Source organism: Schistocerca piceifrons, chromosome 3 (genome assembly GCF_021461385.2).
Source record: "Schistocerca piceifrons isolate TAMUIC-IGC-003096 chromosome 3, iqSchPice1.1, whole genome shotgun sequence".
Lineage (NCBI taxonomy): Eukaryota > Metazoa > Arthropoda > Insecta > Orthoptera > Acrididae > Schistocerca > Schistocerca piceifrons.
In genome coordinates this window covers 298,743,933-298,769,950 of record NC_060140.1, presented here as the reverse complement: position 1 = coordinate 298,769,950, position 26,018 = coordinate 298,743,933, and the positions used below count along the sequence as shown (strand labels likewise).

Genomic DNA, 26,018 nt, shown 5'->3' with positions numbered 1-26,018 from the left:
ATGGCCGGCCAGCTAACGCGGGCCGGTTTGCCGGCCGTCGCGGGCCGGTTTTGGCCCGCGGGCCGTAGTTTGGAGACCCCCTGGTCTAACATTACTATTTTCCAGTTTATTTACAACTATCGTGTGTACATGTTTACACATACCGTGCTGTTTAGTTACGTCTACATTCTCTGGCGGCATTGTAGGCGACGCTCTCAATGGGCTGTATCTTCTACCTGGCTATCTGAATGGCGACCTGTACTTGAGGTTCGCGCAAAGAGTTCTACCTGAGTTGTTGGAGAACGTACACTTGGCTGTTTATGAGACCATGTGGATACAACATGACGTTGCTCCGCCGCACTTCAATGTGGATGTAGCAACTATCCCAGTGCTGTTTTTCCTGGTCGCTGGACTGGAGCGGCGAGTCCTATTCCATGACCTGAATCCCTTTCATTATTTTATATGAGGATATAAAAACTCTCTTGTGTATGAGACCCCAGTGGATAGGAGATGGAATTAGTTGCCAGAATCGTAGTTGCCGGTGACGAGATTCGAAACACATTAGGGATATTTGTCATAGTGCGCCAGAATCTTGTTCACCGATGCCATGCTTGCGTTGAGGATGGCCGTCAGTTTCAGAACGTTTTGTAAGATACAGCACAAATGGTTCGTTCATGGTGTCAATAATTGTACAGACTTGAAGAAAAGTTTTGCATCACCCCGGCTCCCAGAACTCCTGAACATAGACGTTGACTGTGGATATTGTATCACAGACACAGTCCCTTTGACTGTTCAGAGATTTCACTAAACCCGTCCAAAGATATAAACAACCATGCATGAGCAGCGCCTATTAGACGGAGGGGGTCCGACAGTCGATCAGTACCAGTCATTCCACCAGGAAGAAGATAGACGGCTGGTGTTGTCTGTAGTTCAACCATGCCTAGACGGTCAGTACCGTGATTCGATCGCGTCCGCATTGTTACTTTGTGTCAGGAAGGGCTCTCAACAAGAGAAGTGTCCAGGCGTTTCGGAGTGAACCAAGGCGATGTTGTTGGGACATATTGGATATACAGGGAGACAGGAACTATTGATGACACGTCTCGCTCAGGCTACTACTCCAGTGGATGACCGCTACCTACGGATTATGGCTCGGAGGAGCCCTGACAGCAACTGCACCATGTTGAATAATGCTTTTCGTGCAGTCACAGGACGTCGTGTTAAGACTCAAACCGTGCTCGATAGGCTGTATGGTGCGCAACTCCAATAACGACGTCCATGGCAAGGTCCATCTTTGCTACCATGGCATCATGCAGCGCGGTACAGATGGGCCCAACAAAAAGCCCAATGTGCCGCTCAGGACGGGCATCACGTTCTCTTCGCCGATGAGTGTCGCATATGTTTTCAACCAGACTGTCGTTGGAGACGTGTTTGGGGGCAACCCAGTCAGCAGTCAGACTGAACACCTTAGACACGCTGTCCAGCGAGTGCAGCAAGGTGGATGTTCCCTGCTGTTTTAAGGTGGCATTATTTAGGGCCGACGTACACCGCTGGTGGTCATGGAAGGCGCCGTAACGGCTGTACGACACGTGAATGCCATCCTACGACCGATAGTGCAACCATATCGGCAGCATATTGGCGAGGCATTAGTCTTCACGGACGACAATTCGCGCCCCTATCGTGTACATCTTGTGAATGGCTTCCTTCAGGATAACGACATCGCTCGACAAGAGTGGCCAGCATGTTCTCCAAACATGAACCTTGTCATGCATGCCTGCGATAAATTGAAAAGGGCTGTTTATGGACAACGTGACCCACCAACCACTCCGAGGGATCTACGCCGGATCGCCGTTGAGGAGTGGGACAATCTGGACCAACAGCGCCTTGATGAACTTGTGGATAGTATCCCACGACGAATACAGGCACGTATCGAAGCAAGAGGTCGTGCTACTGCTTATTAGAGGTACCAGTGTGTACAGCAATCTGCACCACCATCTCTGAAGGTCTCTCTATATGGTGGTACAACATGCAATGTGTGGCTTTCATGGGCAATGAAAATGCCGGAAATGATGTTTATGTTGATCACTACTCCAGTTTTCTATGCAGGTTCCGGAACTATCGGAACAGAGGTGATGCAAAACTTTTTTGATATTTGTATTTGTAGTTAACTTCAACTAATGTAGATAAAAAGTACCCGGTAATGTGATTTTATTCCATTATTTCCTTAAACTGGCTTCTGCGACTCCAGGTTCCCTACTTCAAATCATTTAGCGGAGCATCCTCTATGTCCTGTTAAATTTTTTCACACTCTTACAGAAACAGCCTATAGATAATGTTGTGGGGAAAACAAACCAAAGACTGCGATATTAAAGATACTGTCTCACTAAGCTTGTCTGTCCTCTACGAAATACTAAAATAGTACGTTACAGTCACGACACTCCGTCTGATTTTCGTTACTCACGGCGATAAAAGCGGCCCAAGCGTTCATTAAGCAACGCTTCTGAATAAGATATCCGATGAGTGCGAATACTAACTTCTATACTAGGATGTAACACAGTATTTACGTTAGGTGTTGTTGTTGTTGTTGTGGTCTTCAGTCCTGAGACTGGTTCGATGCAGCTCTCCATGCTAATCTATCTTGTGCAAGCTTCTTCATCTCCCAGTACCTACTGCAACCTACATCCTTCTGAATCTGCTTAGTGAATTCATCTCTTGGTCTCCCTCTACGATTTTTACCCTCCACGCTGCCCTCCAATGCTAAATTTGTGATCCCTTGATGCCTCAGGACATGTCCCACCAACCGGTCCCTTCTTCTTGTCAAGTTGTGCCACAAGCTCCTCTTCTCCCCTATTCTATTCAATACCTCCTCATTAGTTATGTGGTCTACCCATCTAATCTTCAGCATTCTTCTGTAGCACCACATTTCGAAAGCTTCTATTCTCTTCTTGTCCAAACTAGTTATCGTCCATGTTTCACTTCCATACATGGCTACACTCCATACAAATACTTTCAGAAACGACTTACTGACACTTGAATCTAAACTCGATGTTAACAAATTTCTCTTCTTCAGAAACGCTTTCCTTGCCATTGCCAGTCTACATTTTATATTCTCTCTACTTCGGCCATCATCAGTTATTTTGCTCCCCAAATAGCAAAACTCCTTTACTACTTTAAGTGTCTCATTTCCTAATCTAATTCCCTCAGCATCACCCGACTTCATTCGACTACATTCCATTATCCTCGTTTTGCTTTTGTTCATGTTCATCTTATATCCTCCTTCCAAGACACTGTCCATTCCGTTCAACTGCTCTTGCAAGTCCTTTGCTGTCTCTGACAGAATTACAATGTCATCGGCGAACCTCAAAGTTTTTATTTCTTCTCCCTGGATTTTAATACCTACTCCGAATTTTTCTTTTGTTTCCTTTACTTCTTGCTCAATATACAGATTGAATAACATCGGGGAGAGGCTACAACACTGTCTCACTCGCTTCCCAACCACTGCTCCCCTTTCATGCCCCTCGACTCTTATAACTGCTATCTGGTTTCTGTACAAATTGTAAATAGCCTCTCGCTCCCTGTATTTTACCCCTGCCACCTTCAGAATTTGAAAGAGAGTATTCCAGTCAACATTGTCAAAAGCTTTCTCTAAGTCTACAAATGCTACAAGCGTAGGTTTGCCTTTCCTTAATCTTTCTTCTAAGATAAGTCGTAAAGTCAGTATTGCCTCACGTGTTCCAACATTTCTACGGAATGCAAACTGATCTTCCCCGAGGTCGACTTCTACCAGTTTTTCCATTCGTCTGTAAATAATTCACGTTAGTATTTTGCAGCTGGGACTTATTAAACTGATAGTTCGGTAATTTTCACACCTGTCAACACCTGCTTGCTTTGGGATTGGAATTATTGCATTCTTCTTGAAGTCTGAGGGTATTTCGCCTGTCTCGTACATCTTGCTCACCAGATGGTAGAGTTCTGTCAGGACTGGCTCTCACAAGGCCGTCAGTAGTTCTAATGGAATGTTGTCTACTCCCGGGGCCTTGTTTCGACTCAGGTCTTTCAGTGCTCTGATAAACTCTTCACGCAGTATCGTATCTCCCATTTCATCTTCATCTACATCCTCTTCCATTTCCATAATATTGTCCTCAAGTACATTGCCCTTGTATAGACCCTCTCTATACTCCTTCCACCTTTCTGCTTTCCCCTCTTTGCTTAGAACTGGGTTTCCATCTGACCTCTTGATATTCATACAAGTGGCTCTCTTTTCTCCAAAGGTCTCTTTAATTTTCCTGTAGGCTGTATCTATCTTACCCCTAGTGAGATAAACCTCTACATCCTTACATTTGTCCTCTAGCCATGCCTACGTAGCCATTTTTCACTTCCTGTCGATCTCATTTTTGAGACGTTTGTATTCCTTTTTGCCTGCTTCATTTACTGCATTTTTATATTTTCTCCTTTCATCAATTAAATTCAATATTTCTTCTGTTACCCAAGGATTTCTACTAGCCCTCGTCTTTTTACCTAATTGATCCTCTGCTGCCTTCACTACTTCATCCCTCAGATCTACCCATTCGTCTTCTACTATATTTCTTTCCCCCATTCCTGTCAATTGTTCCCATATGCTGTCCCTGAAATCTCAGGTTTAGTTAGTTTATCCAGGTCCCATCTCCTTAAATTCCCACCTTTTTGCAATTTCTTCAGTTTTAATCTACAGTTCATAACCAACAGATTGTGGTCAGAGTCCACATCTGGCCCTGGAAATGTCTTACAATTTAAAACCTGGTTCCTAAATCTCTGTCTTACCATTGTATAATCAATCTGATACCTTTTAGTATCTCCAGGATTCTTCCATGTATACAACCATCTTTTATGATTCTTGAACCAAGTGTTAGCTATGATTAAGTTATGCTCTGTGCAAAATTCTACCAGACGGCTTCCTCTTTCATTTCTTAGCCCCAATCCATATTCACCTACTATGTTTCCTTCTCTCCCTTTTCCTACTGTCGAATTCCAGTCGCCCATGACTATTAAATTTTCGTCTCCCTTCACTACCTGAATAATTTCTTTTATTTCATCATACATTTCTTCAATTTCTTCGTCATCTGCAGATGTCTGATAGCAATCTACACAGGTACAACTGCCTATTCTCGTGCAAGGCCCCCGCGAGCAAGCAGAAGTGCCGCTACATGACGCGGAATGGACTTGACTAATGTCTGAAGTAGTGCTGGAGGGAAATGAAACCGTGGATCCTGCAGGGCTGCCCATAAATCAGTAAGAGTACGAGGGGGTGGAGATCTCTTCTGAACAGTACATTGCAAGGGATCCCAGGTGTGCTGAATAATGTTCATGTTTGTGGAGTTTGGTGATCAGCGGAAGTGTTTAAATTCAGAACAGTGTTCCTGGAGCCACTTTGTAGCAATTCTGGAGGTGTGTGCAGTCGCATTGTCCTGCTGGCCAAGTCCGTCGGAATGCACAGTAGACATGAATGGATGCAAGTGATCATACATGATGCTTACCTACGTGTCACCTGTCAGAGTCGTATCTAGACGTTTCAGGGGTCCTGTATCACTCCAAGTGCACGCACCCCACGCAATTACAGAGCCTCCACCAGCTTGAACAGTTCCTTGCTGAGATGCAAGGTCCATGGATTCATGAGGTGGTCTCCATACCCGTACACGTCCATCATCTCGATACAATTTGAAACGGAAAAAAATGGTTCAAATGGCTCTGAGCACTATGGGACTTAACATCTGTGGTCATCAGTCCCCTAGAACTTAGAACTACTTAAACCTAACTAACCTAAGGACATCACACACATCCATGCCCGAGGCAGGATTCGAACCTGCGACCGTAGCGGTCACGCGGTTGCAGACTGAAGCGCCTAGAACCGCACGGCCACACCGGCCGGCATTGAAAAGAAATTCGCCCGACCAGGCATTATGTTTCCAGTCATTAACAGTCCAATGTCGGTGTTGACGGACCCAAGCGAGGCGCAAAGCTTTGTGTCGTGCAGTCATCAAGGGTACACGAGCGGCCCTTCGGCTCCAAAAGCCCATATCGATGATGTCGCGTTGAATGGTTCGCACGCTGACACTTGTTGATAGTCCAGCATTGAAATCTGCAGCAATTTGTGGAAGGGCTGCATTTCCACACTAGAGTGATATATCGCCGCTCTATCAAATGAGCACATAAAATTCCAAATCAAGGCAAAATTTCTGTTACTAACATGAAGTAATTCGGCGTATTCCGCTGATACTAGGCGTCGCTCGCAACATCTGCTGAGCAATTCATTCCATCAATACAATGCTACAACAAAAATGCAAATATCTGCCAAATACCCATAAAATCGAAAAGGCTTTGATAAAATGTATCTGATGACTATCAGGAGAGAAACCTTGTAATATATAACTTAATATGCTTAATATCAAGATTTTACATCTCCATCTGCGGCACAGTTCTATGGCACTTTTCTACGAAAATCTTTTATCTGATTGCATTCCTTTGTGCAGTAAACTGGGAATCTGAAATGCTTATCTCTACTTTATCTACACGTCTACATCTACATGACTGCTCTGCAGTTTACACTTAAATGCCTGGTAGATTGTTCCTCGAACCACCTTCTGACTAATTTCTCTATAGTTCCACTCTGTAACAACGCGTGGGAAAAATGAACATTTCAGTCTGTCAAAAATGGTTCAAATGGCTCTGAGCACTATGGGACTTAACTTCTGAGGTCATCAGTCCCCTAGAACTTAGAACTACTTAAACCCAACTAACCTAAGGACATCACACACATCCATGCCCGAGGTAGGATTCGAACCTGCAACCGTAGCGGTCGCGCGGTTCCAGACTGTAGCGCCTAGAACCGCTCGGCCACTCCGGTCGGCGTCAGTCTATCAGTAGGAGCTCTGATTTCTCTTATATTATTAGATAACCTTTTCTCCCTATGCAGGCTGGTGACAGTAAAATATTTTCGGAATCAGAGAAAAAAATGTTGATAACTGATACGCCTTTGTTTTCATTATTTCCACCTCAAATTGCTTATCATATTCGTGATTCACTCTCCTGTTTTTAGCGATAACATGAAAAGAGCTGCCCTTCTTTTGAGTTTTTCGATGTCCTCCGTCATCTCTGTCTGATGACAGCAATGCAACAGCCTAATACATACGGTTATGACGCAGTCTGGTGCTAAACTTGTTATCGTTCGACAGGTAGAGCGACTCTAGCGCTTCGACCGATGAGAAAGCAGACATTCACATTCATTGAATAAATAATGTTTGGTTTTAATTATTTCCGTCAGTCTGCAATTTCATAGACGAGTGTGAAAATGGAGGAGCTAGCGGAAATAAATTACGGAATTAACTCTATCTCATATAAAGACTGTGGACAATTAACCTAAGTCAATAGCTCATAATTTTGTCACTAGAACCTGTACTTCATCTCCCTGTACCCAACACAGCTACATTTTGGTTACGGAAAGTCTATATCCCGTCGGAGCTTAAACGTTTTCAGTGTAAATGTAAATCACTATTGCAGTGCCAGCTACAAAGACCGGCATCTAAATATAATGAGCTGAAGAAAAAGATGACGAAATCTGCTACTTAGTAGCGACTTACTCTTCGATTTTGTCAAACGTTACCTAAATAAATATAATTAATGATGTCCGAGGGATCAACACGAACCAAATAGCAATCTCTGAAAATTCAACTGCTGTCAATCACGCTCCCTGATGTGGAACATATCGACAGAGTCACGGGCGCAGTTTCCCAGTGTGCGCTTGCTCGGATGGTATGCCGAATTCGCAAATATCTGTCTCGTCCTCTTTTTTTTCTCGCTGTGGTATTTGCTGGCGGCTGATCAAAATTGCTACCCAGCCCAGTTTATTCGTCAACGGTTGTATGGTTTTAGGACGAACACAGCTATCACTGTGTCAGTACATGTGGAGCATGTTTTGTAGCTTATTTGTTTTTCCATTCTGTAGACGAGGTGTTCAAAACTAAGATTTTTTTTTTCAGTTTTCTTCCCATCAAGAACAACATGCTCCTAATTAATGAGATCCAAGATAGGAGGAAGGGCAGCATCTGTCGTAAATTTTTAAGCTGTTTATTGCAGATCGATTGGCTACTGTGTAGACATCTTAAGCGAAATTATATACCTGTCATGATGACTCAGCTTAAATATAACTGCACATGGTACCACATTTGACATTTTAGATTTGTATCAGTAAAATCAATGTGGTACCCTATGCGACTTCATTTACGATGAGCCATCATGACTTAACTAGAAGTGAAGGTAGTACTTCACTAATATGACGAGTAAATCTATGTTGTTGTTGTGGTCTTCAGTCCAAAGGCTGGACTGATGCAGCTCTGCATGCTACCCTATCTTGCACAAGCCTCTTCATCTCCGAGCAACTACTGCAACCTATATCCATTTGAAACTGCTTACTTTATTCATCTCTTGGTCTCCCTCTACGATTTTTACCCCTCCCCTCCCCCGCCACTTCCCTTCAGTACTAAATTGGTGATACCTAGATGTCTCAGAATTTGTGCTATCAACAGATCCCTTCTTCTAGTCCGGTTGTGCTACAAATTTCTTTTCTCTCCAGTTTTGTTCAGTACCTTCTCATTAGTTACGTGACCTATCCATGTAATCTTCAACATTCTTTTGTAGCACCACATTTCAAAAGCTTCTATTCTCTTCTTGTCTAAACTGTTTATCGTTCATGGTTTACTTCCACACATGGCTACACTCCATACAAATATTATCAGAAAAGACTTCCTGACACTTAAACCTACACTCGATGTTAACTAAATTCTCGTCTTCAGGAACGCTTTATCTTGCCATTGCCACTCTACCTCTGTACTTAGACTATCATAACTGCTCAAACAGCAAAACTCGTCTACTACCTTAATCATTTCCTACTCTGATTCTTCAATATCATCTGATTTGACTACAATCCATTATCCTTGTTTCGCTTTTGTTGATGTTCATCTTCTATCCTCCTTACAAGACGCTGTCCATTCCTCCCAACTGCTCTTCCAAGTCCTTTACTGTCTCTGACAGAATTACAAACTCATCGGTGAACCTCAAAGTTTTTATTTCTTGTTCCTGAACTTTTTATTCCTACGTCAATTTTTTCTTTTGTTTCATTTACTGCTTGCTCAATGCAGAGATTGAATAACATCGGGGGTAGGCTACAGCTCTGTCTCACTCCCTTCTAAACCACTGCTTCCCATTCATGCCCTTCAACTCTTATAACTGCCATCTGGTTTCTGTACAAATTGTAAATAGCCTTTCGCTCACTGTCTTCTACCCCCGCCATCGTTGGAATTTGACAGAGTATGCCAGTCAATATTGTCATAACCTTTCTAAGTCTACAATGGCTAGAAACATAAGTTTGCTTCTTCTTAACCTATCTTCAATGAGAAGTTGGAGGGTCAGTATTGCCTCGGGTGTTCCCACATTTCTCCGGAATCCAAATTCGTCGTTCCTGAGGTCGGCTTCTACCAGTTTTCTCATTCTTCTGTAAGGAATTCGTGTTAGTATTTTACAATCATGACTTATTAAACTGAGAGTTTGGGAATTTTCACCACTGTCAGTACGTGCTTTCTTTGGAATTGGAATTATCACATTCTTCTTGAACTCTGAGGATATTTCGCATGTGTCATACATTTTGCTCACCAGATGGAAGAGTTTTGATTGATGGCTCTCCCAAGGCTATCAGTAGTTCTAACGGAATATTGTCTACTCCAGGGCCTTGTTTCGACTTAATTCTTTCAATGCTCTGTCAAAATCTTCACGCAGTATCATATCTCCCATCTCAGCGTCATCTACGTTTCCTTCTATTACCATAACATTCCCCTCAAGTACACCTCCCTTGTATAGATCCTCTATATTCCTCTTCCACATTTTTTGCTTATGACTGGTTTTCCATCGTCGCTCTTGATATTCATACAGGTGGTTCTCTTTTCTGCAAAGGTATCTTTAATTTTCCTGTAGGCGGCATCTATCTTTCACCTAGTGACATGTACTTCTTAATCCTTACACTTGTCCTCTAGCCATTCCTGTTAAGCCATTTTACACTTCTCGTCAATGTAATTTTTTAGAAGTTTGTATTCCCTTTCGGCTGCTTAATGTATTGCATTTTTATATCTTTTCCATTCATCAATTAAATTCAGTATCTCTTGCGTTACCTATGAAGTGTGCGTTAACACTGAAGAAACTGCGAAAAGGTAGGAATTTAGAATACAGTATAAGAATGGGTAGCTTTGAGAGGTGAAATATTGAAGGCAGCGGGGGTCAGGTAGGTTAAGGGGCGAGGGCTAGTAGAAATTATCGTGCAACACGAGTAAACCTACATATTTTAAGTTTAGTCGCGGATTATCGTGATCGCATCAAGGCGACAAGTAAATAAATGGAGAAATTATAATGGAAATCCTTTTATAACGCAAGAATAAATCCGCACTCCTGTACATACGTACGTTATGGATTGCCTCTGTCACCGACTAGCTCAGTATTTTAAAGCATAAAGTAGAGGCTTTCTGTTAAACCCGACTGCGAAAAAGAAAATGCCGTGCTTTGTTGTCGTGTGCTGTGCTGTGAAAATGTGCGCTTCCATTTTCTTTCTCGTACTCTATTTTTAACTTCTATAGTAGAGCATTTATAACGTTAGACAAATCGTTTCTTCCATATACATTTTCTTTTTCCCAGTATATAATTTTAAACAAAAATTGTATACACAACAACGTCCTATTTTGTTTCTTCCTTGCTGTCGGGTTTACGGACAATAAAGTCTATATGGGGCTTACTGACTTATGATTACAGTACTACTATGGAATCTGAATTATCCTAAACTTTGTAATCATACCCATTCGCATATTAAAGCCATACGAAATATTGTCATTGAAGCTACATCCTCATAAATGTTGCAGCGGGCAGGTCTCTCTCAAGCCTGTATACCAATGATCCAACCAATTTATCCATACATTTTAAACGACTTCACTTCCCAATCGATCTTTCGTTCGCAGTAACAATAAACAAGGCTCAGGATAAGAGAGAAGGGGAAGAGGTGAATGACAGCGACAGCGATGGGGAGGGGGAGGTAGGAAATGGGCAGAGAGAGAGAGAGAGAGAGAGAGGAGGAAAGGAGATGAAGCACAGAGAGAGGAGTGGAAGGAGGAGAAGATAATCAAAGGGAGGGAAAGAAGGGGATGCACAGTTAGGCAGGGGGGGGGGGGGGTTAAGGAGTTTAGGATGTAAATCCAATACCCATGCAAAATTAGCAATCGCGAAGCAGTGACGGGTTCGGTGGTACACACACATAGCTAAGAACAAACACCAACATCTAGCAGGAAGTTGGAAATTTACATTGTGAGGATTTACTGCAGACAAGGCTGATATAGCAGATTACATTAACCAACGATAACAGAAATATGGTATAGTACATTGATTACACAAAACTATTAGTGATGGTCTTCGAGACGATGTGAGAAGAGACAATGGAAGTTTTGGACGTGACGCAACTGAAAAGCAAAGAACATAAAGGGAACAAAACAGAAACACATATTGGGTAGATGGAACTATACGTAATGCCAGATTTTTAAAAATGCACAGGCATTGAAATGCACAAAAAGTGAGTGGAGCAATATTGTAATTTTTTGACTTGGCAAAAAAGAAAGATAGACCGAACTTGAGAAACTACAGATGTATCAACCGCTGCTCCGTAATGTGCAACATTTTCTCTCAGATTATCATCAAGCACACAGAATCAGTGCGCATTGTCAGCTTTGACTTACAGCATTGAGACAGAGACATTTAATAAGAAAAACCATCCAAACATCCATAGTTTAACAGTGCAGTATAGGGAGAGGCATGTTGAGAGTAGCTAGGACAGGCAAGAAGAGAAACAAATGGCTCGAGAAACATAATGTAGTGGAAGACGCAGTTGCAATGAAAATGAAGTGGAAGTGGGTGTGATAAGTACTGGGCGAAAGTATGGCAGATGCATTAAAAAAAGTTGTCTGCTGGATTGCTAGATACAAGAAAAGGCGGAGCTTACGACCTAATGGCAGCTGGCTGAATGATTTTAGAAAAAATCCTGAAGCATCATTGGTGAGTATAGCTGAAAACTGTAATGCATGGATGAGTCTAGAGGAACCCTCCATCCCACAATCGATATCGAATGGTTGTTGACAACACAAGTGCCCTGTAACGAATGTCACCGGCATACAGTTTGCTGTTCAATGTATATACTAGGGTTGGAACTTTAATAGTGGTAACTATTTATTTACAGCTTTTACAAAATAGATACGTATTTCAAAGTAGTCACCAGCATGGTGTATAACCCGTTGCCAGCGATGTGGAAGTCGAAGGGTACTCTTAGCAGTGCCAGTTGTGTTGACAGTTCCAGCGGCGCGGTCTATTGCCCGAAGAATTTGTAGCAGTTGTGAAGCGAATGCCGTGAAGTGTTTGCTTCGGTTTAAAAATCGAGTTCAACTCACGAGGGCTTAAGTCAGGGCAGTGCAGGAGGTGGTATAGCACTTTGCAGCCCCATCAGTCAAACAAATCAGTAACAGCTTGCACTGTACGTGCTTGAGCATTGTCCTGCAAATTGATGGTCAGGTCCTGCAGAAAGTGTCATCACTTCCGCCTCTATGCTGTTCATTTTTGGAACACAACCTACGACCAGCTTAGTTAGAGACAGAAGTGATGACACTTTATGCGTGACCTGACCATCATCTTGGAGGACAATGCTCAAGCACGTACAGTGCAAGCTGTTATTGATTTGTTTGACTGATGAGGCTACTAAGTGCTATACCATCTACTGCACTCCCATGACTTAAGCCCTTGTGAGTTGAACTCGATTTTTAAACTGAAGCAAACACTCCACGGCATTCGCTTCAGAACTGCTACAAATACGACGTGCAATAGACCGCGCCGCTCGAACTGTCAACACAATAAGCACTGCTAAGAGTATCCTACGACTTCCACATCGCTGGCAACGGGTTATACACTATGCTGGTGACTACTTTGAAGGTCAGTAAAACTTTGAAATACCTATCCATTTTGTACGAGCTATAAAAAAATAGTTGCCACTATTCATATTCCAACTATCGTATAAGGAGAACAACTGTCGCTACTCATCTTCGATTTCATCCTAGGTAAAGTCACTAAGAAATTGGAAAAATAGTTAAAAATCTCTGGAAGCCTATTCAATGTGACTGAACAACATATAACACTATGCTCTATCGTTTAACATTCGGAAATGATTTCACAGTGCACGCGGACTCGCAGGAGCATAAAATACAGAAGTCTTCAAAGAAGGCGCTGAATAGGCTGTCATCAAATATGAAGCTCTGTACACGATCGAAACGTCAGTTCTCGAGTTCTCAACAGAAAAGGCGATATGGAAGGTACCCTGAGGAGAATTCTTGACTCGGAGAAAGCGAAGTCGGATACAGACTGAACACCCACCAAAAAAAAAAAAAGAAGAGAGAGAGAGAGAGCAATATTTAATCTGGCAACAGATATTAGAGACAGAAGATTAAAATTTTATGGGTGTATTTAAAAACTCCCAGCCTGAGGCTTACAAACAATATTGTGAAATGTATAGGGAAATTAAATAATACGCTTTGGATCAAACAAGTTAAAAAGGACCACGATAAATCCCTGATAGAAGATGTGGAAGTAGAAGACACGACTCTGTTCAGTCAAATGGTAAACTGTTGCGTAGTACAGCCAGAGAATGAGGTTCCAAAGAGACCAGGAACGAAGTGGGCAGATGAAGGACAAACAGCCCATGGAGACAGAATGAACGTCGGGATAACGAATGTATAAGCATTGTGTGATCCAGAAGACTCCATACGTAAATATTAGATTGGTGGATCAGTTCATAGCGTTTTTGTTTTGTATTTTGGTATTACGGTTGCCGCGGGTTTATTTATCAACTGTCATTCTTTATTTGTAGTTCACTGTTGCTGTTTGAGTATACATGTTGTCATTTTGAGATAGAAGATGGAGCTGTGGATGCTATAAAATGGAGTGGCAAGTGGATAAATCGGAACTTTTCAAATTTAGTCCTCTGTTTGAGTTCAATGGAGAGGTGACAGCTGCGGCGGTAGTCAGAAACGTTTTCGTCGTGTGTGGTGATAATGTCACTGTACAGAGCACAGCAAGAAAGTAATTTCCTAGTTTTAAGGAGGATCGTTTTGGTATTAGTGTCTCTCAACGTCCAGGAAGACCTTCGGGGTTTGATGAAGATCGTTTAAACGCATTAATCCACAATGATCCACGTCAGTTTACTCGAGAACTGGCGGAAGTGATGAACTGTGATCATTTCAACACTGTTCGAGATTTGCTTGCAATGGGGAAAATTCAAAAATCAGGCGTTTGGGTAACGCATGCGGTAGGCCAAAATTACAAAAATTTGCGGATGTCCATGGGTGCATCTCCACTTGTTCCTCATCAATTGTTTCGTGAACAACATTGACCACTCCTACCCTGTATCGTTACTGATAACTATAAATGGCGTCTTTATGCTAATATGAGTAAAATAAAGGAATAGCTGAGCCCAAGCAAAGCAGCAACTCCCCGTACGGAGACAGGTACGCAGCCATAAAAGAGAATGTTATGCATCCGGTATGATGCAGAGTTTGACAGAGCACTGAAAGACCTGAGTCGAAACAAGGCCCAGGGAGTAGACAATATTCCATTAGAACTACTGATGGCCTTGAGAGAGCCAGTCATGACAAATCTCTAACATCTGGTGAGCAAGATGTATGAGACAGGCGAAATACCCACAGACTTCAAGAAGAATATAATAATTCCAATCCCAAAGAAAGCAGGTGTTGACAGATGTGAAAATTACCGAACTATCAGTTTAATAAGTCACAGCTGCAAAATACTAACGCGAATTATTTACAGACGAATGGAAAAACTGGTAGAAGCGGACCTCGGGGAAGATCAGTTTGGATTCCGTAGAAATGTTGGAACACGTGAGGCAATACTAACCTTACGACTTATCTTAGAAGAAAGATTAAGAAAAGGCAAACCTACGTTTCTAGCATTTGTAGACTTAGAGAAAGCTTTTGACAACGTTAACTGGAATACTCTCTTTCTAAATGTGAAGGTGGCAGGGGTAAAATACAGGGAGCGAAAGGCTATTTACAATTTGTACAGAAACCAGATGGCAGTTATAAGAGTCAAGGGGCATGAAAGGGAAGCAGTGGTTGGGAAAGGAGTGAGACAGGGTTGTAGCCTCTCCCCGATGTTATTCAATCTGTATATTGAGCAAGCAGTAAAGGAAACAAAAGAAAAATTCGGAGTAGGTATTAAAATTCATGGAGAAGAAGTAAATACTTTGAGGTTCGCCGATGACATTGTAATTCTGTCAGAGACAGCAAAGGACTTGGAAGAGCAGTTGAACGGAATGGACAGTGTCTTGAAAGGAGGATATAAGATGAACATCAACAACAGCAAAAATAGGATAATGGAATGTAGTCACATTAAATCGGGTGATGCTGAGGGGATTAGATTAGGAAATGAGACACTTAAAGTAGTAAAGGAGTTTTGCTATTTTGGGAGTAAAATAACTGATGATGGTCGAAGTAGAGAGGATATAAAATGTAGACTGGCAATGGCAAGGAAATCGTTTCTGAAGAAGAGAAATTTGTTTACATCGAGTATAGATTTAAGTGTCAGGAAGTCGTTTCTGAAAGAATTTGTATGGAGTGTAGGCATGTATGGAAGTGAAACATGGACGATAACCAGTTTGGACATGAAGAGAATAGAAGCTTTCGAAATGTGGTGCTACAGAAGGATGCTGAAGATAAGGTGGGTAGATCACGTAACTAATGAGGAGGTATTGAATAGGATTAGGGAAAAGAGAAGTTTGTGGCACAACTTGACTAGAAGAAGGGATCGGTTGGTAGGACATGTTTTGAGGCATCAAGGGATCACAAATTTAGCATTGGAGGGCAGCGTGGAGGGTAAAAATCGTAGAGGGAGACCAAGAGATCAATACACTAAGCAGATTCAGAAGGATGTAGGTTGCAGTAGGTACTGGGAGATGAAGAAGCTTGCACAGGATAGAGTAGTATGGAGAGCTGCATCAAACCAGTCTCAGGACTGAAGACCACAACAACAACAACATGCATCCGGTGCAAAGGCGGCGGTGTGGTGTACTACGAATTGCTTCCCCGAGGTGTAACCATCACTGCTGACATTGAGGCCGGCCGCTGTGGTCGAGCGGTTCTAAGCACTTCAGTCCGGAACCGCGCTGCTGCTACGGTCGCAGGTTCGAATCCTGCCTCGGGCATTGATGTGTGTCATGTCCTTAGGTTAGTTAGGTTTAAGTAGTTCTAAGTTCTAGGGGACTGATGACCTCAGATGTTAAGTCCCATAGTGCTCAGAGCCATTTGAAGAATTCTGAACTGCTGACATTTATTGTCAACAACTGAGACGTCTTTCAGAGACAGTCCAAGAACAACGCCCAGCGTGAACCGATGCTACTCCACGATAACGCCCGCCAGCATTTTGCTAGAATGACAAAACTTCAAATTTTCGCCTCTTCCGCTCCCTATCAAACACCTTTCAAGGAACTTCCTTCCCAGATGAAAATGCGCTCCGAACGTGGCTCGACGAGTTGTTCTGCTCAAAACCACATGATTTCTACAGCCGCGTACTCTAATAGTTGCTCGAGCCTTGTCACACGGTTGTAAACAGTGGAGGAGAGTATATTGTTTACGACTAAAATTACTGTTATGTGTACCTGCTGCGTTTATTAAACTTATGGAAAAACGCTTCGAACTTTTGCGCAAACCAATAATAATAACAATAATACCAACACTACGTATCACCGATTTCTGTCTCATTAATTTTTTGTTGCTGTGATAATAAGTTACTTGTTATATATAAAGAAATAAGAATGTAAGCACATGTTTAATGAGGAGATGACAGGACATAATTTCCGTTGCTTCAGTGTAATATTTCAAGTTTCATGAAAAGTTACAGCAATTGCCACACCGATCTTGATGAGTGCCTATCTCTGTTCCAGGAGCTGATAACGACTCTCTACATCGGTTTCCTGGGTCTAATATTCGCTTCGTTCCTCGTGTACCTCGCCGAGAAGGACGCCAATCCTACGAGCTTCTCCAACTTCGCAGACGCCCTCTGGTGGGGTGTGGTGAGTAACCAATAGCAGAACTGCAACATAGTACCATTTAGCAAGAAAAATCAAAACAACTCTAATACATTATCCTAGACTGGCGGAAACTTGATGATTTTTTCTGTTTGCAGCAAGGGGTTTAGTCTCCATGTAACTACTCGGCTAACTTCCTTGCATACTTTTCTGGAACATTTGGTTTCCTGTAGTCTCTTTAATTCAAGCGAAATGGTGGTGCTATCTTTAATACGTTCTGTCTCTCTATAATGCAACTGTGTCTTTCTTCTTCTTCTTCTTCACGGATGGATCACTTAGGACCACCCTTAATCAACATTTTTTGGCCTTCCTTTTCGCCTAGTATTCCTTCAAACGCAACGAATGGGCTAGTTTTCGTTGTTCAGACCACGTATGTCGGTTAGTTTTTCTCTCTTCTTCCTCAAAACTTCGTGTGTTTGTGATTTTTCTGATTTCATTTCTATCATGTACATTTGGAAACCCTAATTCTCTCAGGTGTTTTTCCGTCTGTTTGCACAGGTCGGTCTTGTAGTTCTGTTCTTCAAAAATGTATGGGTTTTGTGCATTAACCTGTTTGAGTCCATTCCTTCTAAATGCTCCATGAATTGGATTCTTGTCGTGGGCCTGCATTGGGTTTTGGATAATGCACACCATCTTTAATGCTTGGTCCTAGGATTTTCCTGATTATTTTACGTTCTTTCATTTCTAATTCCCCTTTTAGTGTTCTGTGTTGAAGATTTAGTGTCTCAGATGTGTAGAGAGCTTTGGGTTTAATTACTGTTGTGTTGTGTCGTATTTTGCAGTTCAAATAGAGACTCTTTTTATTGTAAACGTTTTTTGTTAACTGAAGCGCCGTCTCCATTTTCTGAATTCTTGATCTGACAGATTTCTTTTCATTACAATTTTCTGCAATCTATTCACCTAAATATTTAAATTCTTTTACTGGAGAGATGTAGTTATTACCAATTTTGAGATCAGAAGGTGCATCATAAATTTTGTTTTTTCAAATGAAATTTCTAATCCTGTTTTTGCTGCTTGCTCTTGTAATAATTCTAGCTCTTTCTGTACATCGGTAATGTGTCTTTACTTATTAATGTTCCATTATTTTATTCTTATAGCGTTATAATACAGCTACGAAACTTTTAGCCTATTGTCAGCCTGCTCTAGCTTCTACAATAAAGTGAAGGTTATCCGTAATGAAAAAAGATGATAAAACCCACCGATATACATTTCCAAGTCGGTTGATCTCCAAAGCTTTTTAGCATAACAGATCGTCACATACATGGTTCACACGTAACGCTTGTATTTCGTTGTTCAGGTTGTCAAAAAGACTTTCCGTGATATCAAACGTCATTATTCTTGTTATAAACACAATGCGGAAGTGCAACTGCTGTGTTGTGTTGTGCAACCAACCAATTGAACATACGAGTGAAATCGTTAGTAAGTGTCTAAAAGGATTCCTTTGGAAACATATGCATTCGAGAATAAATTTCGGTAAATATGTTAGTCACTATCACAAGAGATATCAATAAATTGACTATATTCTTTGTTTCAAACTTTTTTGAAATTACCCTTGATATTACGTGAGGAGAACGCTGATATCCAACTACCAAGATACCACAGGCAGTGTACCGAGTAGATAAATTCCATATCTCAACAAAAAAGGACATTGTCTTATCCAAAAATAATATTTGCGTGATGCTTAAGCGAAACAGGAACAACAAATAAATGTTACTGGAGATGTGATGGTGTCCTTGTATATAAATAATTCGTTGACGAGTCTGTCACAATTAAGAAGCAAGAAACGTCAGCATATGTGCTGCCTATGGTTAGGCCTAATCTAATATAGGACTGTACCTGACGTCAGTTTGCCATACCACTGACTAATAAGTTGGGTATGAGGGCTTCTAAATGTTCGTTCTTTGTCCTCTGTAGGTCATCGCTTTTGGGTTTACAAAATTTGGCGATGGACGCAACTTTGTTGAGGAATAAAGGACTAATGCCGCCTCGAAAGCTACACTGTTGCGGACTGTACAGTCAATGCATACTGAGAACCACAGCCCTCTGGTTTACCTGGACGATTCTTGGGATTCCCATAATCACAGGAGCAACTACACACTGAGGTGACAAAAGTCATGGGATAGCGACTTGCACATATACAGACGGCGGTAGTATCGCGTACACAAGTTATAAAAGGGCAGTGCATTGGCGGAGCTATCATTTCTACTCATGTGATTCATGTGAAAAAGATTCTGACATGATTATGGCCGCACGACGGGAATTAACGGACTTTGAACGTGACATGGTAGTTGGAGCTAGTTGCGTGGGAAATTCCATTTCAGAAATCGTTAGGGAATTCAATATTCGGAGATTCACAGCGTCAATATTGTGTCGAGAATACCAAACGTCAGGCACTACATCTCACCGCGGACAACGCAGTTGCCCACTTAAGGACCGAGAGCAGCGGCGTTTGCGTAGAATAGTCAGAGATAACAGACAAACAACACTGCTTTAAATAAGCGTAGAAATGGACTGGGGACTTACGACGGACGTATCCGTTCGGACAGTGCGTCGAAATTTGGCGTTAATGGGTTATGGCAGCAGACGACCGACGCAAGTGCCTTGACTAACAGCACGACATCGCTTGCAGTGCATCTCCTGGACTCGTGACCATGTCGGTTGGACCCCAGACGACTCGAAACCGTGGCCTGGTCGGATGAGTCCCGATTTCAGTCAGTAAGAGCTGATGGTAGGGTTCAAGTGTGGCGCAGATTCCACGAAGCCATGGACCCAAGTCGTCAAGAAGGCAGCGTGCAAATGGTGGTGGCTTCATAATGGTGTGGGCTGTGTTCACGTAGAATGGACTGGGCCCTCTGATCAAACTGAACCGATCATTGATAGGTAACGGTTATGTACGGCCACTTAGAGACCATTTGCAACCATCCATGGACTTTGTGTTCCCGAACAAAGACGGAATCTTTATGGATGACAATGTGTCGTGTCAGAGGGCCACAGATGTTCGTGATTGGTTTGAAGAATATTCTGGACAATTCGAGCGAATGATTCGGCCACCTATATCTCCCAGCATGAATCCCATCGAACATTTATGGCACATAATCGACAGGTAAGTTCGTCCACAAAATCCTACACCGGCAAAACTTTCGCAACTATGGACAGCTATAGACGGAGCATGCCTCACTATTTCTTAGGGGACTTCCAGCGACTTACGAAGACCATGCAACGTCTAGTTGGTGCACTATGCTGGGCAAAAGGAAGTCCAAATCGATATTAGGAGGTATCCTATGACCTTTGCCACTTCAGCGTATTTGGCACGTGTCCAGTGGAAATGGTGACCCTAAAGTAAGTGCCCACACTTTTGTACAGTGCATATCGTTGTTTCCGGTGATGGAAGTAGTGATGGACAGTAGCATCTTCAAATTTATATTTTAGTGGAGTAGGTAATATTGTTAGTCCTATATATACTTAAACTTTTCATAATTGGAACGTAGTCGTATGATAAGTTGAGATTACGAATAAATTTGCCTATGACTTAAAATACAGTTTTAAATTCATTTTTATTTTCTCATGATCAAGTTCGCTACTAGCATCTCCATCCTCAGTTGCACCTAATATTTATACAGGGATTGGACAAAAATATGGAAACACCGCGAGAAATGCTTGCTTCAACATAAATGCAGATGGTAGACGAGCAGGTAGGTTAGACAATTTAAAAAGGAAAGTTATACATATCGGGTATTAGTGAAGTTCGTTGACAGGAGTAACAAGACTTCTCGTCAGATGAACACAGGGCTATAAATACAAAATCAAATGTGGGTAATGCAGGAGTAAGTTTAACAATGAATAAAAAAATACGAACGCGAATAAGCTACTATGAACATCGTAGTGAATGCGTTATTGTGGCCAAGATAGACACGAAGCCCACGCCTACTACAGTATTACAACTTTTTATGCCCACTAGCTCTGCAGATGACGAAGAAATTGAAGAAATTTGCGATAAAATAAAAGAAATCATTCAGATAGTGAAGGGAGACGAAAATTAAATAGTAATGGGTGACTTGGATTCGATAGGGAAAAGGAAGAGAAGGAAACGTAGTAGGTGAATATGGAATGGGGGTAAGGAATTTTGTACAGAGCATAATTTAATCATAACTAACACTTGGTTCAAGAATCATGAAAGAACGTTGTACACGTGGAAGAGGCCTGGGGACACTGGAACGTTTCAGATAGATTATATAATGGTAAGACAAAGATTTAGGAACCAGGTTTTAAATTGTAAGACATTTACAGGGGCAGATGTGGACTCTGACCACAATTTATTTGTTTTGAGCTGCAGGTTAAAACTGAAAACTGCGAAAAGGTAGGAAGTTAAGGAGATAGGACCTGGATAAACTGAAAGAACCAGTTTCAGAGAAAGTATTAGGGAAAGTTGACAAGAACAGGCGAAAGAAATACAATAGGAGAATAATGGGTAGCTTTGAGAGATGAAATAGTGAGGGCAGCAGAGGATCAAGTAGGTAAAAAGACGAGGGCTAGTAGAAATCCTTGGCTAACATAAGGTATACTGAATTGAATTGATGAAAGGAGAAAATATAAGAATGCAGTAAATGAAGCAGGGGAAAGGGAATAAAAACGTCTAAAAATGAGATCGACAGGAAGTGCAAAATGGCTCATAAGGGATAGCTAGAGCACAAATGTAAGAATGTAGAAACATATATCAGTAGGAGTAAGATAAATACTGCCTACAGAAAAATTAGAGAAACCTTAGGGAAAAAGAGAACCACCTGTGTGAATGTCAAGAGCTCAGATGGAAAACCAGTCCTAAGCAAAGAAGGGAAAGCAGAAAGGTGGAAGGACCATGTACTTGAAGGCAAAATTATGAAAATGGAAAAGGACGTAGATGAAATGGGAGATATGATAGTGTGTGAAGAGTTTGACAGAGCATTGAAAGACCTAAGTCAAAACAAGGCCCCGGGAGTAGATAACAATCATATAGAATTACTGATAGCCTTGGAAGAGCCAGACATGACAAAAATGTTCCATTTGGTGAGCAAGATGCATGAGACAGACGAAATACGCTCAGACTTCCAGAAAAATATAATAATTCCAATTCAAAAGAAAGCAGGTGTTGAAAGGTGTGAAAATTACTGAACTATCAGTTTAATTAGTCACGTTTGCAAAATACTAACACGCATTCTTTACAGATGAATGGAAAAGCTGGTAGAAGATCAGTTTGGATTCCGTAGAAAAGTAGGGACACGCGAGGCAATACTGATCCTACGACTTAGGTTAGAAGACAGGTTAAGGAAAGTCAAACCTACGTTTATAGCATTTGTAGACTTAGATAAAGTTTTTGACAGTGTTGACTGGAATACTCTCTTTCAAACTCTAAAGTGGCAGGAATAAAACAGAGGGAGCGAAAGGCTATTTACAATTTCTACCGAACCCAAACGGCAGTTACAAGATTCGAGGGGCACGAAAGGGAGGCATTGATTGAGAATGGGGCATCCCTGATGCTATTCAATTTGTATATTGAGCAAATAGTAAAGGAAACAAGAGAAAAATCTGGCACTGGAATTAAAATCCACGGAGAAGAAATAAAAACTTTGAGGTTTGCCGACGACAGTGTAATTTCGTCATGGACACCAAAGTACCTGGAAGAGTAGCCGAACGGAATTGACAGTGTCTTGAAAGGAGGACATAAGATGAACACCAACAAAAGCAAAACGGGGATAATGGAATGTAGTCGAATTAAGTCGAGTGATGCTGAGGGAATTAGATTAGGAAATGAGACGCTTAAAGTAGTAAAGGAGTTTTGCTATTTTGGGAGCAAAATAACTAGTGATGGTCGAAGTAGAGAGGATATAAAATGTAGGCTGGCAATGGCAAGGAAAGCGTTTCTGAAGAAGAGAAATTTGTTAACATCGAGTATAGATTTAAGTCTCAGGAAGTCGTTTCTGAAAGTATTTGTATGGAATGTAGCCATGTATGGAAGTGAAACATGGACGATAAATAATTTAGACGAGATGAGAATAGAAGCATTCAAAATGTGGTGCTACGGAATAATGCTGGAGATTAGATTGGTAGATCACGTAACTAATGAGGAGGTACTGAACAGAATTGGGGAGAAGAGGAATTAGTGGCACAACTTGACTAGAAGAAAGGATCGGTTGGTATGGCATATTCTGAGGCATCAAGGGATCACCAATTTAGTACTGGAGGGCAGTGTGCAGGGTAAAAATCGTAGAGGGAGACCAAGAGATGAATACGCTAAGCAGATTCAGATGGATGTGGGCTGCAGTAGTTACTCGTAGATGAAGAGGCTTTCACAGGATAGAGTGGCATGGAGAGTTGCATCAAGCCAGTCTCTGGACTGAAGACCACAACAACAAGAACAGCCGAGCCTACAGCTTCCTCTGTATTATTTGACCACGTACATCATCTGTGCAGTGTCCACAGAAAGTTCCACCTGTTATTCGTGATGAGAACAGTTTTCTGTATAGCTGTGAATGCAGTATGTCGGAATTGAGTGAATTCGAATGTGAGGAAATTTTTGTTACTTCCGTCAAGAGTCATCGTATTGAAGATATTCACCAGATCCTTAACAAATGATCTGCATGTGTATGGACCTCTGAAAGAAGATGGAATTTTCTCTCAGGGGATAAGGCATGCGATACGGTGCACAGGTGGTTGTACAGACTTCTAAGTGAATTCTTTTCTACGGGAGTTCAGGCATTTCGTAGGCGCTGGAAAACTTACTTTAAGCTTTGTGAGCGTTTCATCGAAGCGTTTTCTGCCAATTATGCACAAAAAAATAATATTGGCGGTTTTCATGTGATTCATATTGTTACATCGCATTGTGTAAACGAAACTTTCTGTACGTTAGTGTCATAGACAGAACATGTATAACCTTTACCTCTCGTGATGCACTACGGACTGACTTCATGAAACTTAATGTTTCCATTTGTTATACTGGAACATTCATAGTCGAATCTGAATTAATGTTATTAACTCTGAATGAAAATTTCGCGTATATTGTCTAACTTGGTCTGTTTACTTAAGATGTTAACTGGATTTCACAGAGAAGATACCGTGATCTGCCCTAAACTGTATTTCCCGCTCCTTGGAACCTGTGGCTGCTACATTTCAATCAAGTTAATGCACCCTGAAACAAGAAAACTTTCTTATTTGAGTTTGTAGCAGACAATGATATTCACTAAATAATGTAGGCCCTATATTTTATTCTAGCATCAAAAGACGGCATGTCCAAGATATTGTTAAAAGATTGCCCTTATTAATTTTCCAGCTTTTTAGCAACTATTTTACGTTTGAACCTTTGTTTATAGCATATTCGAACATCCTTCTTGTCGACATTATGCTGAACACTTGTCGCAATGAATGAATGGTCTATACATTTTCTGAATAAAACTCCTCCGAAATTCCGTTTTTTAGATTTTTGTTCACGATACATATTTCGGAACATAAGCGCCATCACCAGGTTTTCCAAGATTCATTTGTGGCTTTTGTCATCTTATCGGGAATTTTGTAGACTCTTATGATGAAGCTGACGCTCTGAATCATGTATCGGATATTATAATTTTATAAACCGAAGTACAGAGGACAGACTCTTATTCATATAACGCACAAGTATACAGTAGTGGAAATCAGTATAAAGGCATGGATATTTGCAGGAAAATTAAGATTCTCAGTTGGAACAGTAGTGCCAAAAGTATATGCAATAGTATGAAATCCAGTATGCCGATAAATGCAGTCAAATGGAACCTAATTTGATGTCAGTAGCACAGTATATAACGAGACATCAACGATTCAGGTGGTACAGGGTGGAACACGGTATAAAGGAAGTGTGAAACAGACACCATTAGTGACAGTGGCTGTTGTATACATAAACCACCACTGTGACAATGCTATGCAGAAAACTGTTACCACGTGGTGAAAAATCAATAATCGGTACATACACTCCTGGAAATGGAAAAAAGAACACATTGACACCGGTGTGTCAGACCCACCATAGTTGTTCCGGACACTGCGAGAGGGCTGTACAAGCAATGATCACACGCACGGCACAGCGGACACACCAGGAACCGCGGTGTTGGCCGTCGAATGGCGCTAGCTGCGCAGCATTTGTGCACCGCCGCCGTCAGTGTCAGCCAGTTTGCCGTGGCATACGGAGCTCCATCGCAGTCTTTAAGACTGGTAGCATGCCGTGACAGCGTGGACGTGAACCGTATGTGCAGTTGACGGATTTTGAGCGAGGGCGTATAGTGGGCATGCGGGAGGCCGGGTGGACGTACCGCCGAATTGCTCAACACGTGGGGCGTGAGGTCTCCACAGTACACCGATGTTGTCGCCAGTGGTCGGCGGAAGGTGCACGTGCCCGTCGACCTGGGACCGGACCGCAGCGACGCACGGATGCACGCCAAGACCGTAGGATACTACGCAGTGCCGTAGGGGACCGCACCGCCACTTCCCAGCAAATTAGGGACACTGTTGCTCCTGGGGTATCGGCGAGGACCATTCGCAACCGTCTCCATGAAGCTGGGCTACGGTCCCGCACACCGTTAGGCCGTCTTCCGCTCATGCCCCAACATCGTGCAGCCCGCCTCCAGTGGTGTCGCGACAGGCGCGAATGGAGGGACGAATGGAGACGTGTCGTCTTCAGCGATGAGAGTCGCTTCTGCCTTGGTGCCAATGATGGTCGTATGCGTGTTTGGCGCCGTGCAGGTGAGCGCCACAATCAGGACTGCATACGACCGAGGCACACAGGGCCAACACCCGGCATCATGGTGTGGGGAGCGATCTCCTACACTGGCCGTACACCACTGGTGAT

At 42.1% G+C, this 26,018-nt stretch overlaps 1 protein-coding gene across 1 annotated transcript in view; it reads left to right on the top strand.

The window, feature by feature from the left end:
• The window catches only part of LOC124789559 (potassium voltage-gated channel subfamily KQT member 5), a 506,704-nt gene that overhangs the window by 137,822 nt on the left and 342,864 nt on the right, over nucleotides 1-26,018 (top strand). The window contains exon 2 of the mRNA XM_047256963.1: nucleotides 17,030-17,158. Within this exon, the coding sequence (XP_047112919.1) occupies nucleotides 17,030-17,158 (129 nt within the window). The remainder of the gene's footprint in view (nucleotides 1-17,029; nucleotides 17,159-26,018) is intronic.